The sequence below is a fragment of the Pseudopipra pipra genome, chromosome 1, assembly GCF_036250125.1.
Source record: "Pseudopipra pipra isolate bDixPip1 chromosome 1, bDixPip1.hap1, whole genome shotgun sequence".
Classification (NCBI taxonomy): domain Eukaryota; kingdom Metazoa; phylum Chordata; class Aves; order Passeriformes; family Pipridae; genus Pseudopipra; species Pseudopipra pipra.
In genome coordinates this window covers 108,276,961-108,290,687 of record NC_087549.1, presented here as the reverse complement: position 1 = coordinate 108,290,687, position 13,727 = coordinate 108,276,961, and the positions used below count along the sequence as shown (strand labels likewise).

Here is a 13,727-nt window from a genome sequence, read left to right as displayed (position 1 = left end):
CATGATATCAACACCAAGGCATTACATCTGAGCAGCAGCCGAGTGGAAGGAGGAAAAAGCTGTGACAGAGCAGCTCTCACATATGCCCTTGCCTTTACTCCTCTGTGAATGCAAATTGTGATAAAGAAACCACATTTCTAAAACAAGATCACGTAATCCTTTATGAAAGTTTTCCAAAAATTAAAGTGCACAAACACAACATCCCCTGCCACGATGCTCTACCTTGCTCATTCCCACCAGAGGTAAGCCTGGTCATTCAGGTACAAAACAAGTACCAAATACAGCCAGAAGGTCACAAAAGATCCATGGCCAAGGTTAAGGTCACTATTTCCTTTATGTGAGGGTCTGTACATGTAGTGCTCCACCCACCCCCGAACACAAGCTGCTAATGTTGTAATACTCACTGATAATAAAGTGAGCACAAAGATACCCCTTCATGTCCATGCAACTTCTTATGTTAGGACCATCAAAACAGCCCAAATGATTTAGATACACAGGGTGGACCTCACAGAGTAGCCTCCAAGAGTGTTCTCAAAGTCCAAGCAGTGCCCTGCCCACATAGTGTAGCTAGCAGAAAATCCCTGATGCCAGCTCTGTGATACTTACACTGGCATGCCCCAAAAGAAACATCAGGTGCACAAATACTCACAGCAGCCCCCCAGCCACAGGCCCCCAGCCACCCCATCTACCTTTGTGCTGACAGCCTGCAGCTGGGCAGATGACCAGGATCCCTCCTTACAGGATCCTGATTGCTGTAAGGTCAGGCAGGTTTGTAGGCATCTGGCTCCCACTGGCTACAAACCAGTCACCAGAGGCAATCTGGATGCCAGCTGCAAACTTTGAAGGTGATTTTGAATCCAGGAACTGTGCTGTGAATGCCGCTTCCATATTTACCAAAGAATAGCATTACCAGGCAAAGTTTTCTTTCTAAAAACATGGAAGTTCCTAACTTCTGCGTGGTTGGCTCTAAAAAATCCTGGGCATAACTCCTTGTGGCTATTTCAAAATCCCTGCTTTCACAATTATTCGTTGGCCACGTTCACACCTTTCTGTTTGCTTTTGCAAACATTCATGTGTTTAAGTTTTGTTATTGTAAATGCCAGAAAAGCAATTACAATAATGTATACACTCATGGTTCACCTCACCAGAAACCAGAAACTATGCCACCCCAACAAAGTGCAACCAGAAGTCCTAAAGAAAGTACTCTGTGTGAAAAACATCACCAGAAATCTGGAGAAAAAAGTCACATTCATAAATGTTTCACAGCCAGAAAAATGGGAATTACTCACTCGGCTATAAAAATCCAGAGATAGGAGCCATTTCCTTCCTCTGGTAAGGATATCTGAAAGCATTTCCACAGAGCAAGCTGTATGTCATGCACACAGAGATAAGACTTCTGCCTGATGCTTGGGGAGAATATGTGCATAGCTACGGGGTTACACATGCTGCTGAAGGTACACATGCAGAAATGCTTGCCAACACCAAAAGTCTCGGAATAGGAGAAAACAAACAAATGCTAGAACAAACAAAGGCCTCTCTTCTCTCCAGAATCCTTTTTGGGAAATGACCACCTTACAAATAAAACACCACAATCACCTGAACTCCCAAAACTGTCTTCTAGAGATTGAAGAAAGAAAGCAACTAGAACAAGATGGAATCAGGTTGGATCTAGCTTCTCTACCTATAACTTGTATCCAAAGGCATCTTTTAGGTCATCCAAACTTCCTCAGAAACCAACACACTTTATCAAACATAATTAAAAACTTCTCACCAGTAAAGACTGGCTCTTTCAAACTGAAGGGAGAGATTTTGGATGGTGCTTCAATTCTCCTCTTCTCTTAGTACACAGGAGTTCAGAAATGCCATGGGCCCTAGCACAGTGAGCCCTCCTTAAAGGTTCCAAAGAATTAATTTCTTTCTTTATTCTACTGATCATCCAATGGTGGTATTTACATAGCTTCAATAGGGCTTCATATAAAACCTGATACCCTAATTTGGAACATAAAAACTCACAAAATATTAAAAAGGGAGTGCTCCATGAAGGCATAATACCTGTCAGGCAAATCTCAACACAGGATCAAGCCTTCAGGGCTTATTCTTAACTGAACACGCAAAACTTTCCATCCACGTAGCCTTTGTGTAAAGAATGGGATCAACCTCTACTGCTTCTTTGGAAATTAATGGGAAGGTTGTATCTCAAACACTATGGATCATTTTCTCCCACTGCCTGTATTTGAGACAATTACGTCTTCTTGCTCTGTCATGTCTCTGTTCCCGACAGCTTCTCCAACCTACTTCTTCTTTATACTTGTCTGGGCTTCTGGGAACTGCACTACTCCTAACTAGCTTGCAATATACTGCTGCAAGCCCTTTATTAGAGGCACACATGGCCCCTGTTATGATGAAAAATGCTTCTTTTTAAGTGCGCACGTATACTGCTCTATCATCACTCGGTGATAGAGCCCACAAATCTTCAGCTTTGCCCTTATTATGAAATAAAAGAGAGGGGAAAAAAATACATTCTCCACCAGTCATGAAAGGAACAACGGTGGGAACTGGATTCAAGAACAATGTACCCACAAATGGATCTTTAAAAAAGAAAAACACAAGGCTTTCTGGGCTTTTTTTGTTTGCTTGGGGTTTTTAAAATACTTTTGTTCTTGTTATTTCCGGGATGTATTTTAAATGATCATGGCTGTGATTCAATTCTCAGGTCCTGAAATTAGTAAAAATTCTCTTTTGGATGAGAAACATTTTCACAGAACACAGGTCAGACAAATGGCCACTGTTTCACACAGTCAATAAATGCCGCATTAGGAAAGGGGTTTCTGATACGTTGTATCAGAATTATTCAGCTGTACAAATTAGTTCCTCCTACAAATGCTTTAGAATTCAAAATCACTCCTCTCTTCCCAACACCTCATTTACTGACACTGCCTTTAATCTCTCTCCTCTGAACTGCCCTGTTCTCAGCCAACAACTCTTTCAAATCCATCCCCCTGCTCCTTCTACCTTCCCTGAGAGAACCACCAAGTCCAGAGGCAACACTTTTAGTTTTTTCTTTGCAATTTGGACGCCCTACCAAGTCAATCCTGCACTTCACAGTCACTTTAGGGGAGAGGACAGGACAGACAATACCTTTTCTTACCACCTACCAGTAGATAGTCAGGTAACTAAAGGAGTTGTTCCCTCTAACAGAGGATAGCAGGAAACCGTGGCCAGCAGCTCCGCATCCTATTTACCAGCTTCCAGCCTCTGGGCTTGTGACAACAAACTGGCACCTCCTGCTTCTCTAGAGGCCCAAGTCCAGACTTTGGCACTTTGACTTGCAGTTAACCTACAGTTATGTCAAGGGCAACTGAGGCACATTTATTCTTATAATTCTATAGGCCTTGTTTTGGTGTCACATCAGTATTTTCTTCTGACTCTATGCCCAGACTGCAATGAGTCTGGAAGTAAAGGAGCTCTAGCCTGAAGTGAGAGGGAGCTTCAAATCACACATGTAAAAGTACATGGGTTTGCTGGCCATTGCATGTGGCAGAGCATACTGCCAAGTCACAAAATGCAAGCAGAAGCACAAAAAATGGCTCATCTGCCTTACTTCTATCCCTTACTTTGATGCTTATATCCACCCTGAACTTGTCTCTGATGAATGTTCTGCCTCTGATGGCAGCAGGACCATGATTTGAACTGTTGACTTGGGCTCTACCTTATAAAATATTAAAAAAAACAACTGATTTTTAAGCTGCCTATTCCTCAACAACAGAAGAACCCGAAGGAGCCCTAAAATGTGTTAAACCAAACACATTCAAGCTTCACACAACATCTTCTTTCACTGTAGTACTAGGGGCTGGCCAAGAGAGGTGTAATGTGGGAGCCATAACAACCTTTCCCCATTTCAGTCTCTCTCCTGCAAGCTTAGCCCTGTGGCACAAGCGAGCAATTCCCCTATGGACGACGTTCCTTTACCCATTCCCACCAGGAGGGTTACTCACGTGGCCATGCTGATCCAGCTCGTTGTTGGTGAGTTTCACTTTTTCAAAGGACACCATCTGCTTCAGCAGTTGCTCTCCTGTGAATGGGGAGTCAGGGTGCACGTACAACCTAAAAAACACAGGGAGAAGGTCTGCTCATAAAAAATCCCACCTCTTGGTTTGTGCTTGGGCATCACCTCCATATGAAATTAAAAAGCACATATCATCTTGCTTTTGGGATATGCAGTGGTTTCACAGACACAGATTTCCTGACAGCTTAGGGTAATACAAATTGCTGCTAGAACAAGACACCATCTCCCCCAAATTAATTAATGCCTGAAAAACAGCTAATAATGAAAGACAGTAAAGCAGATGACTTATTTAGTTCACTGGAACCTAATGAAGAATCCTGTGTCTGAGTGCTAGACTGCTCCCTAACCATACCTATTATTTTATCCAGTTATCTAAAATGGAGACATTAACTAACATTTGCTGTTGTGTCTTTTCCCAAAAGAAAAATTGATCATGTCTTTCCCCACAGCTGTACTAACAAGCACTTAAAATAACAATGACTACAGAACCAAGAGAAAAAACATAGTGTCATTACAGAGATAATGGGGGAATGTAGATAAAAATGCATTTTTCTTTATTTGTAACATTAAGCTGTGATAATGATTTTAACCTGCACTCGATCACACGTTCGCTGTGGTGACATCTGTTTATAAGAAGTTGAAGGCTGCAGTCCAGCACAGTGGTCTGACATGAAAAATTAATTGCAGCTCTGTAATTAACAATCCACCACTTGGGAAATTAAGCAGAAGAAAAGGAAACAAGAAGACATGTAGGTACAGTGATATATACATTATGACTAGACTAATTACAAGTGCCAGGCTATTTAAAAACAATGATTTTATAACAATAATATATTGCTGAAAATTATTAACTCAAATGTTCTTTTGTGACAGTGAATTAAGAGCTGGACTAGACCTTCAGCTAGTGTAAACCAGCCCTGTTCTGCTTCTGTCTGCATTAGTTATCACTCCCCGAGGCCTGACTCTCATTTTGGGTGATATCTTTGGCCACACGAATGGATTTCTTCCATTAGGTGGGTGGGACACACTGAGATGTGAGGTTAGAAAGATAAACATTTGTTCTCGCTGTTGGGCTACGATTTTAGAATGGAAAAAACCACTAAACGATTGGGTGTAACTCCCCAATAGGCTACACTGATCCCTAGTCAAGGAATGACCATACTAAAGACGCTAGGGAGCACAGCTCTTTTGCTCTACGACGATGGAGATTTGATCCTGCACTCTCCATTTTTGCTGGCAGAATCCCCAAGTCACAATGAAACCAAAGTTTTACAGGCACAGCTCACTTCAGATGTGCAGAACGTTTTCCTTACATTGATCTGAAGCACAGCTTGGCTGCTCTAGCTATGTTCATGAATGGGATGCTAGGCCTGTTGCAACAAAATATTCCTAGCATGTAGGTGTCCTCACTGTTATTGACTCTGATGATTGCACTGCAAGGCTCATAAAAAATGATGATGTATCAGAAAACCTAAGACCCGGAACCCTGTTATGTCAAAAGAATTTTAGCTTTCATGAAAATTAACTTTGCCTTCCTCTAAAAAACTGTGAAAATCTCAATCCTTAGAGTCCTGAATTAGAGAAGGCAAAACAAAGAGTCACAAAAATGTCCTCCAATGTTTCAGCCAGCCTTGTGACATTTCTCTTTGGAGCCTGACTCCTAATTTTGAATGTCTGGATAACTAATAATGTTTATTGTGATCACAGAATGTCAGGCTCAGCAAGATTTGGCTAATTGGGACCAAAAAGGCAAAGTATTTCAAATATGTGCTGGGGAATGAGTAAAGACTTTCATGTGTCGAAAAGCTGAGCACAATTGTTTTACATCATCAATGGTTAATGCTTGGCACTGCTTTAAAACTACCAAGTGCCTGTATGCTAGCAGAGAGCCAACAGGGAAATCACTGAAGGATGGCACCATAATATCAGTTACAGAAGTGTAATAACAGACCTAATTTTAATTTACCCATTTGCTGCACACCATTGATTCCGGTGCAACACTGGGCTCCACTTGGTGAGCTACACCTATTTCACACACTTCTCCTACAGCCCAGGCTCGTACACCTCAGAAAAGAGGGTTGACATATTGCTTTTTGAAGCCGAAGTTGTCGGCAAGACCATGAGCAAACAGGTTAAAGAGATAAATATGCACATTCCAATGCAGCACACAAGGCTCCCCCAGAAGCTTGTGTGGGCTCAGCTGCCTAAGGCCAGCCAGATGTGAGGGCCTACTTGCTTTGACTCACAAAGGATTTAGGAGCCATATTTGGGTATGAATTTGCTCTACAGTATATGATGTTTCATGATATGTGCAAGGTTTAGGTACTGCTTCTTTCTTGTATATTTTGTGATGTGATACCACACTCCCTCTATTTAGTTTACCAGTCGGTCTGGTCTCACAAGCTCCATGCATGCTGCTTTTATTTACCATATGGTCTCAAATAATTCGAAAAATATAATACCTTTTAAAGGCTTCCTACCTAGAGTTCTCTGCGTGTAAACACTATAATTTCATTAAACAAATTACTGTAGACAAATATAGTTAAAAAAAAAAGTGACAAACTTTTGAGTAAAGAAAGGAGGTGATAAAGGAAGATCAAACAAAAGTACATGCTGAAACTTATTAAACTGATGTTTCACACAGTCTTAGCAAAGTGGAAGACAAACATAAAATACCGCATAGTAACTCTATCCCCAGATAGCACTTTAGAAGATTTCCAAAAGTGTCTCTGAAAAGTATTTTTATTTAAGTGTTCGTTGCAACATAAACTTGTCTTCAACATTGACAGCAGGAAGACAAGGATAAAACTGGTTTTAATAGAAAGTTCCCTGAAGGGCTAATCTTTCAAACAGAATCACAGAATACTTGTTAATTTGAAAAAAAAGAAAAACAAAAAACAAAAAACAAAAAAGCACAAAACCCCAAAAAAACAACACAAAACTGCCTTAGTGTTGAAAGTTATTTTTATAATGGAAAGAGCAAACCACCTAAGGGGTTCAATCCTGCAAATTCTTACACCCATGCACAATGTAACTCCTAAATAATTCCCCTGTTGCCATCGTGCCTGTGCAGACGCAGGCAGTGATGTGTGTGGGGAGTAAGCACCTTGTTACCAGTGCCCAGACGCTAGGCACACATACGCCCCTTGCTGACACTCCTCAAGTACAGAGAGCTGAAACCGCGTGTTTGGAGGACAAGAAATCATAACTTCATTAAGGGTTCCTGTTACTGGAGCAGGACCAAACTCGTTTCAAGATGGGAGGAGTACTACTTTTAATCTGTTCAAGCAAGACTGAGGACTCCCACCTCAAAAGATGCATTAACACTGTAGAAGAAGCACTAGTAATGCAAACATTGGCACACTGAACCTCTTGACATCCTTTTTCTCACCAAAGAGAAACATAGAAAGGACGAAGTGCATAAATATATATTTAAGTACTGTTCATACAAAGAAAAAGTGATCTAAGCCTGTGGTATGATCAATAGTCTTTTTGGCTAAGCATCGTGAAAATGAAAGAGGAAAGGTGGACGTTTATACACAGAGGCAAAGTATCCTTGGAACAGCACAGATACACATTTGCGCATCGGGGTACTGATCCATTGAGGACCCTAAAGAGCTACCACAGTACAATAATAATAACTATGAAACTTCAAGAAGGTTTGACCCCAACTATGAAACTTCAAGAAGTTTTGACCCCAACTTTAAAACACTCAATAGGGCAGTTGCTAATTATTACAAGGATCAGTTTCTTGTCTTATGTTCTTGTATTTCCTCCATGAACTAGACTGTGCCAGATAAAGTGCAAATTAGCATCTATTTAAAGGTATCCCGAAAGGGGCATGAACACAGAAAAAAGAAGGGGAGAACCCTGCCTTAAAACTATTTCTGTCCTTCTGTTATTTCTTCTTTTGATGCTCACTCCTTTGGAGAAGGATCCATGTTTTTTCTTTGGGTTTCGATCAGTGCCCATTACAATACGTCAAATGAAGCCCTCAGACGTTAACCACATTGCAAAAAGGAGTTTTTGGCCATGAAAACAAAGCCGACATAACTCCTAGGTTGCTGTCTTTAATCACAGCTTCTCTGGTTGTGCTTTTTGTTTGTTTACTTCCCTGAGCAGCCTTCCAGAGATCACCAGTCACCAAGATTTCAGTTCAACTATTTATATAAGGAAATTTTGCAGTATTCCGTGCCTATACTCACACACTAAAAAAAAATTTGTTTCCATTTCTTGTGTTTCACTTCTAATTTCTACCTCTGTAATAGGTGAGTTCTTAACCCCAGGCTAAGCCACCTGGAGCAGATCTGTATCCGTATGCAGAGTCCTTCACGAAAAGTTTCTTTGAAGCCAGAGAGGCATCCCCATTATTTTCATATCTCCGGCTCTGACTCAGCAAAGCCGTTCGACATGTGCTGCAGGCTTACTGGACTTGGGGACTTAAGTACGTACTGAAGTGCTGGGCTGAATACGATGAAGTGTGGGTCTCCGCTGAAGTGCCCTCCCATCGTACAGCCTAGTGCTGCAGCCTCAGTTGCCCGGTGATGAAAGGAATCAGCCATTAATTACATTAATTGAATGATTTTAGAAATCGAATTTCTACAGCATTTCTTTCTCTATAGAAAAAGGAATTTATTTTAGAGGATTTATTTGATTTTTTTCCTGATGTCTCAGAATATGTCATGATTTCTTAAGCAAAAAAAAAAAAAGTATCTGTGCTGTAGAACCGATCTCTATTTTGCCTGCTGTTTATGAGATGACTAAAAGCAAGAATAGAATTCTTGGTTAGTAAATACTGGATATGTTAGAGAAATAATATAATTTCAAGCATAAACAGCACTGAACTGAAATGTAGTATTTCCACTTTGGCTTGGCTAGCGGTGCCTGGATCGCTTCAAATTATGGGGTCAAATACTGAGGGGGAGGGGGGAGGGCAAGCCAAGAGACAAATAATTTTTTTTTCAAGCTTTCTTATCTCAATAAAGATAAACTTCATTAAAAAAAATTAGAAAACAAACAGCATTTGTATAAAAGAACCCTTAAACAAATTCTGTTCTCAAACAAACTCAGTATAAATCAAACCTCAAGCAGAGGTTTGACGCCAGATTCTGCATCACAGAAAATTAATCAGTTTTGCAACCAACTGTTGAGCATGGACTCAAGATCTCAGAGCACTGTTTGCAAACAGCATGGAAAAATCAATAGGAAGTATTTCTTGAAGGAAGAAAAAAAAGAAAAGTAAAGAAAAATAAAAGATCAGCAGTAAAATCTACAAACCTTGCAGGGAGAGGAGGGTCAGCTTTTCCAGCCACTAACCAGGAAGACCTGTGGTAGGCATATCTATATCTTTTATTGTCCACAGGAACTATATCCATTAACACAATATACTTGGCCTCAGGATCCACTCCCGAGAAGGAAACCCTGATCGTTGGAAACATTCTCCTGAAATAAAGGCAAATCAGAAAATAAATATGCGGATAGAGAACAGAAATAAGAGAGCTTCTGAAAAGCTGCTACAAGTAAGAATTATATTTAAACCACCTGTAAAAACTAAAAGCATCTCTTGAATCTGTTTAAGCATGATGGAAGTTAAATCTTGTGTCTCTCCAATAGGCAGAGAAAAAGCAGCTTGAAATCCAAATGATATTTGGAAAACAAAAAGGAAAAAAAAAGGTAAAAAATAAAAAGTAGAGGAGAAATATACTGTTTGCCTGCTAGTTAAAAGTATACAGTGATTTCAGAAAATAGTTGTACCTAAGGTACATACATCTTCAGAAAGTTTGGGGTTTTTTTTAATTTTTATGGCATCCATACTACTCTTAGGGAAATATTGCAGAAATTATTTCCGTTATTATGCTCACATATTTTGGATGAGTGTTCTTCTAAGCCTGCTCAGGATATTTTTGAGCGAAATTTTCAAAACTAAACTTTCTTTTCGGTACTTAAGTTTTGACAAAACAGAATTTAAAAGTGTAAGGTCATGTTGTAGACAGAAATAAAGTTAAATACCTTTGAACAATTTGAAATGTTGAACTTCAAATTGCAGGGGTTTTACCTACTTTTTTAAATATTATTAAAAAACAAACAAACATATGCCAATAGATCTCACCACTTAGGAAAAAAAAAATGTCGTCAGGGAACTACATTAATAAAAAGTAACTTGGGCGATTACAAGACCCGAAAAAACATCTGGCTTCTCCGGACTCCGTTTAACTGACTCAAATCCAGAAGCTTTACTGGCGAAACGGCATAGTTTGAGATTACGAGAAGGCGTGGGATTCTTTTGCGCGTTTTTGCAACCGAGTGAAAAGAACAAACCAAGCCAAGCTCTGACCGAATTACTTCCCCACGTCCTCGCGTTTCCCTTGGTCTGTAACAACCCAGCCCCGCAAAAATCACTGCGGTGTTTTTGTTACAGACCGAATTATAAGGGAAGCAACATTTCTACCCATCCACTGGGACCCCTCGGATGGATTCCATCCGCCCCGCTGCCGCCCCGGGCCGCCTCTCCCTCTGCCCCAGCGGGGTTCCGTGCACCGCACCGCGCAGCGCCGGGCCGAGCCCGCCGAGGAGCTGCGGCAAATAAGGGGCTTCACCCTCCTCCTCTTCTCCCCTTAGCCCAGCCTTGCTGCTCTCCCGATAGAAAACCCGCGGGGTTTCTCTTATTTTGCCTTATTTCCCCCTGACCAAAGCCAGGGGGAAAGCTGCCCGGAGAAAAAACCCGGAGCTGCCCAGCCTTACCTCCCGGATTTGGTGATGATCATCTCGGTACCCAGTTCGTGAAACTTGTCCCAGAGCTCTTTGGTCTCCAGGCTGCAGGAGATTTTGGCCATTTCCTCGCTGGGGATGATGGGGGTGGTGGGTATAAGGGGCTCGGTGCACAGGGACGAAGGGCTGCTGCTAAAATCCCCGTGAGGGTCCAGGCTGGATAAATCGCTCAAAGGCTGGGCGCAAGAGGATTTCTCAACGAATTGTTCTGCAGAGTTTGGGGAGGAGGGGAAAAAAAAAAAAAAAAGGAAAAAAAAAAGAGAGAGTCTAGGGGGCATTCAGCCAGGACGGGGCGACCGCCGAGACAAGCTATTTAAATATATATGTATATATATATATCTACATATAAAAAGGCATTTGTCGTTCCTCTGCCCTCGTTCTGCCCCAGCACACCCGCAAACCCGCGCTTGTTCTTTAGGCGTCAGCTCATCATTTTGAGAGCAGCGGTGGTGATTTTTTGAGATGAGCTCCGGGAAGAGCATGCAACGGCGCCACTCTCCAGAGGCTCACCGGGAGAGATGCCGGGGGGCGGCGGGGGGCAGCGCGACCCCGGCCGCGTCGCCGCCCGGCTGTGACCCGCTCTGCGGGGCGCGGAGGGGGCAGAGCAGGCCCTGCGCGCTGCCCCCCTGCTAACCCGGGCGTTCCATGGAAAGGTCACTAATTCTCATTAAAACGGGAGCTTTGGGCGCCGAGGGGCTGCTGAGGACCGGGGCCACGCTGGGGCAGCGCTGAGGCTGCTCCTAGATTGCGCCGCTGGCAGAGCGCGCAACTCAGAAGCGCAGGCTCCGCACTTCCTCCGCGGGGGAAGCGAACCCTTAATACTAATTCAACGGCGAGCGCGGGCTCACCCTCCCGGAAAACCAGGTCTGCCTTGCCTCCCAGACGGCTTGATGACGCTGAACAAGCTCCTTTGGAGAAACAGGCTCCGGGGGAGCTGCGTGCGGCCGCGCAACCTACGTGGGTGCAGTAGCTGCTGCTGACGCTGCCCTCCCGCCGCGGCTGGTCCCGCCGGCGCTGCCGCCCACCCCCGCAAGTCCCGGGAAGTTTCTGGGGGCTTCAGCAGCTCCGCTGAGAGTTTCCCCTGTAGACGAGGCCGGGAGGGACCAGGGCTGCGCGGGCTCTGTCTCGGCCCCATGCTGCGGCACGGGATGCGGCGACGGATCCGCCGCCCGGCGCCAAGGAACGGGGGGTGCACAAACGCACCCTACCCCTCCAGGGAAAGGTTTTACCCGAATCTCCACTTGATAAAAGTCGAGTTACAGGCAGCCGTTTCCCTTCGATTAAAAGCCGAATGGCGTGTGGGATGGAGTTAAAAATTTTTGAAAAATTAAATTAAACAAGCGTTTTCAGGAAAAAGGAAAAAACAAACAAACAAACAAATCCCCACTGGCACTAACACTACGTTTAACACAAGCTGTTGTAAACATGCCGAATGGGAATATTACAACATTCCCGGCCTACATTAGCGCCTAGACTAAAAAAATAAAGTTCACAATGAATCCCTGGACTATGTGAAATCTTCTGAGACAGTTGATTAGATGAAGCAGACGCTGAGGGAGCTGCCTTTTCTAAATTCTTTTAAGGTTGAATGTAATCCTGTTCATTGGCGCCCTGAGAGCTTAACACATTTTTTGTAGTTTTCTGCGAACTCCTGGATACATGCAAGGACGACAAACCTCAGAAACTCGGTGGGGAGGAGGGTGGGAGATGAGGGGAAGACGTTAAGGTTTTTTAAAAACTTTCAGGATTCTGAATGGAGGCAACCGAATAGAAGTGAAATCGCTTACCCAAAAATCGCAAGCAATACTACAAAAATCCTTCCGGTCTATGAAGAGTAAAACAGCCTATATGAGCCTACATCGCGGAGCTGTGGAGCAAACGGATTTCCAGGTCTACGCACAAGTTTTATACCCCTTGTAAACCTAGGTACGATAACGGAGAGTCTTCTCATTTGACTTCAAAAACAGAGAGGATTTGCAATAAATATTTAAGAGATTCATTTCATATCAGCAAAGAGAAATAAAACTACCTTAGGGTGTGAGATTATTCTACAAATGGCGAAGCTGGATAAATAAGTGGAATAGCTGAAGCTGGAGGAATTTAGGAAACTGTTTATGCCATAAACAGCCTCGCCTGAAAACGACCGTGGATGATGAAGACACTCAACTGATTTAGGTGGTGTGGCTTTCCCCTCTGCAGGGGAAGCCTTCGGGCTGGGGGGACACGCCGCTGCCCGGCCCCGGCTACCGGAGCGCGGAGAAGGGTGAGACAGGGAGGCCAGCGGGCTCCGCCAGGGACAGACGGACGGAGGGGAGTTTCGCACCTCACGGACACCCGGCGGTCACCCTCGTCCCCACTCACCCAGAGGCTTGATAGTGCTCTCGGGGGACTCCTTGTCCTTGGAGCTGCCGCTCGACATGAGGGCGGCGATGGAGAAGGCGTTGGCCCGGGAGGAGAGCTGCGGCTTGGGGGGCGGCGTGTACTCCATGGCCACTCTGCGGAGAAGCGGCGCGGCTCGGTGCGGCGCTGCCCGGACGGGGCGGGCGTGAATACCGACCGAGGGTGGTGGAGCCGGGATACCGGGAAGCGCTCTGCTCCCGGCGCCGAGCGCTCCCCCGCCTTAACGCGGGGCCGCGGAGATCCTATCGGCCAGCGGCCAATCGGCGCCGGGACACGTCAAGGGCCCCGGCCCGGCCCGGCCCGGTCGCGGGGGAGGGGGCGGAGGCGGGCAGCGGGAGGAGGAGGGACGGGCGGGATGGGAGGGGACGGCTCTGCCAGCCTGTGGGGTGGGCAGGGGGCGGCCGGCCCTCGGGACGGTTCCCCGCTGCCGCTCCCCCTTCGCGCAGCCCAGCCCCGCTCCCCTCCGGGGCCCCGGCTGCGGTTCGGGGTGCTC

The 13,727-nt window shown here is 44.5% G+C and overlaps 1 protein-coding gene across 1 annotated transcript in view; it reads right to left on the bottom strand.

The window, feature by feature from the left end:
• TBX20 (T-box transcription factor 20) overlaps positions 1-13,435 on the bottom strand; it is a 39,592-nt gene extending 26,157 nt beyond the window's left edge. The window contains exons 1-4 of the mRNA XM_064670186.1: positions 13,196-13,435; positions 10,808-11,042; positions 9,344-9,508; positions 3,996-4,104 (exon numbers count right to left, since the gene is read on the bottom strand). Coding sequence (XP_064526256.1) covers positions 3,996-4,104; positions 9,344-9,508; positions 10,808-11,042; positions 13,196-13,322 — 636 coding nt within the window. The 5' untranslated portion in view covers positions 13,323-13,435. The remainder of the gene's footprint in view (positions 1-3,995; positions 4,105-9,343; positions 9,509-10,807; positions 11,043-13,195) is intronic.
• Positions 13,436-13,727: the final 292 nt, after the last annotated feature.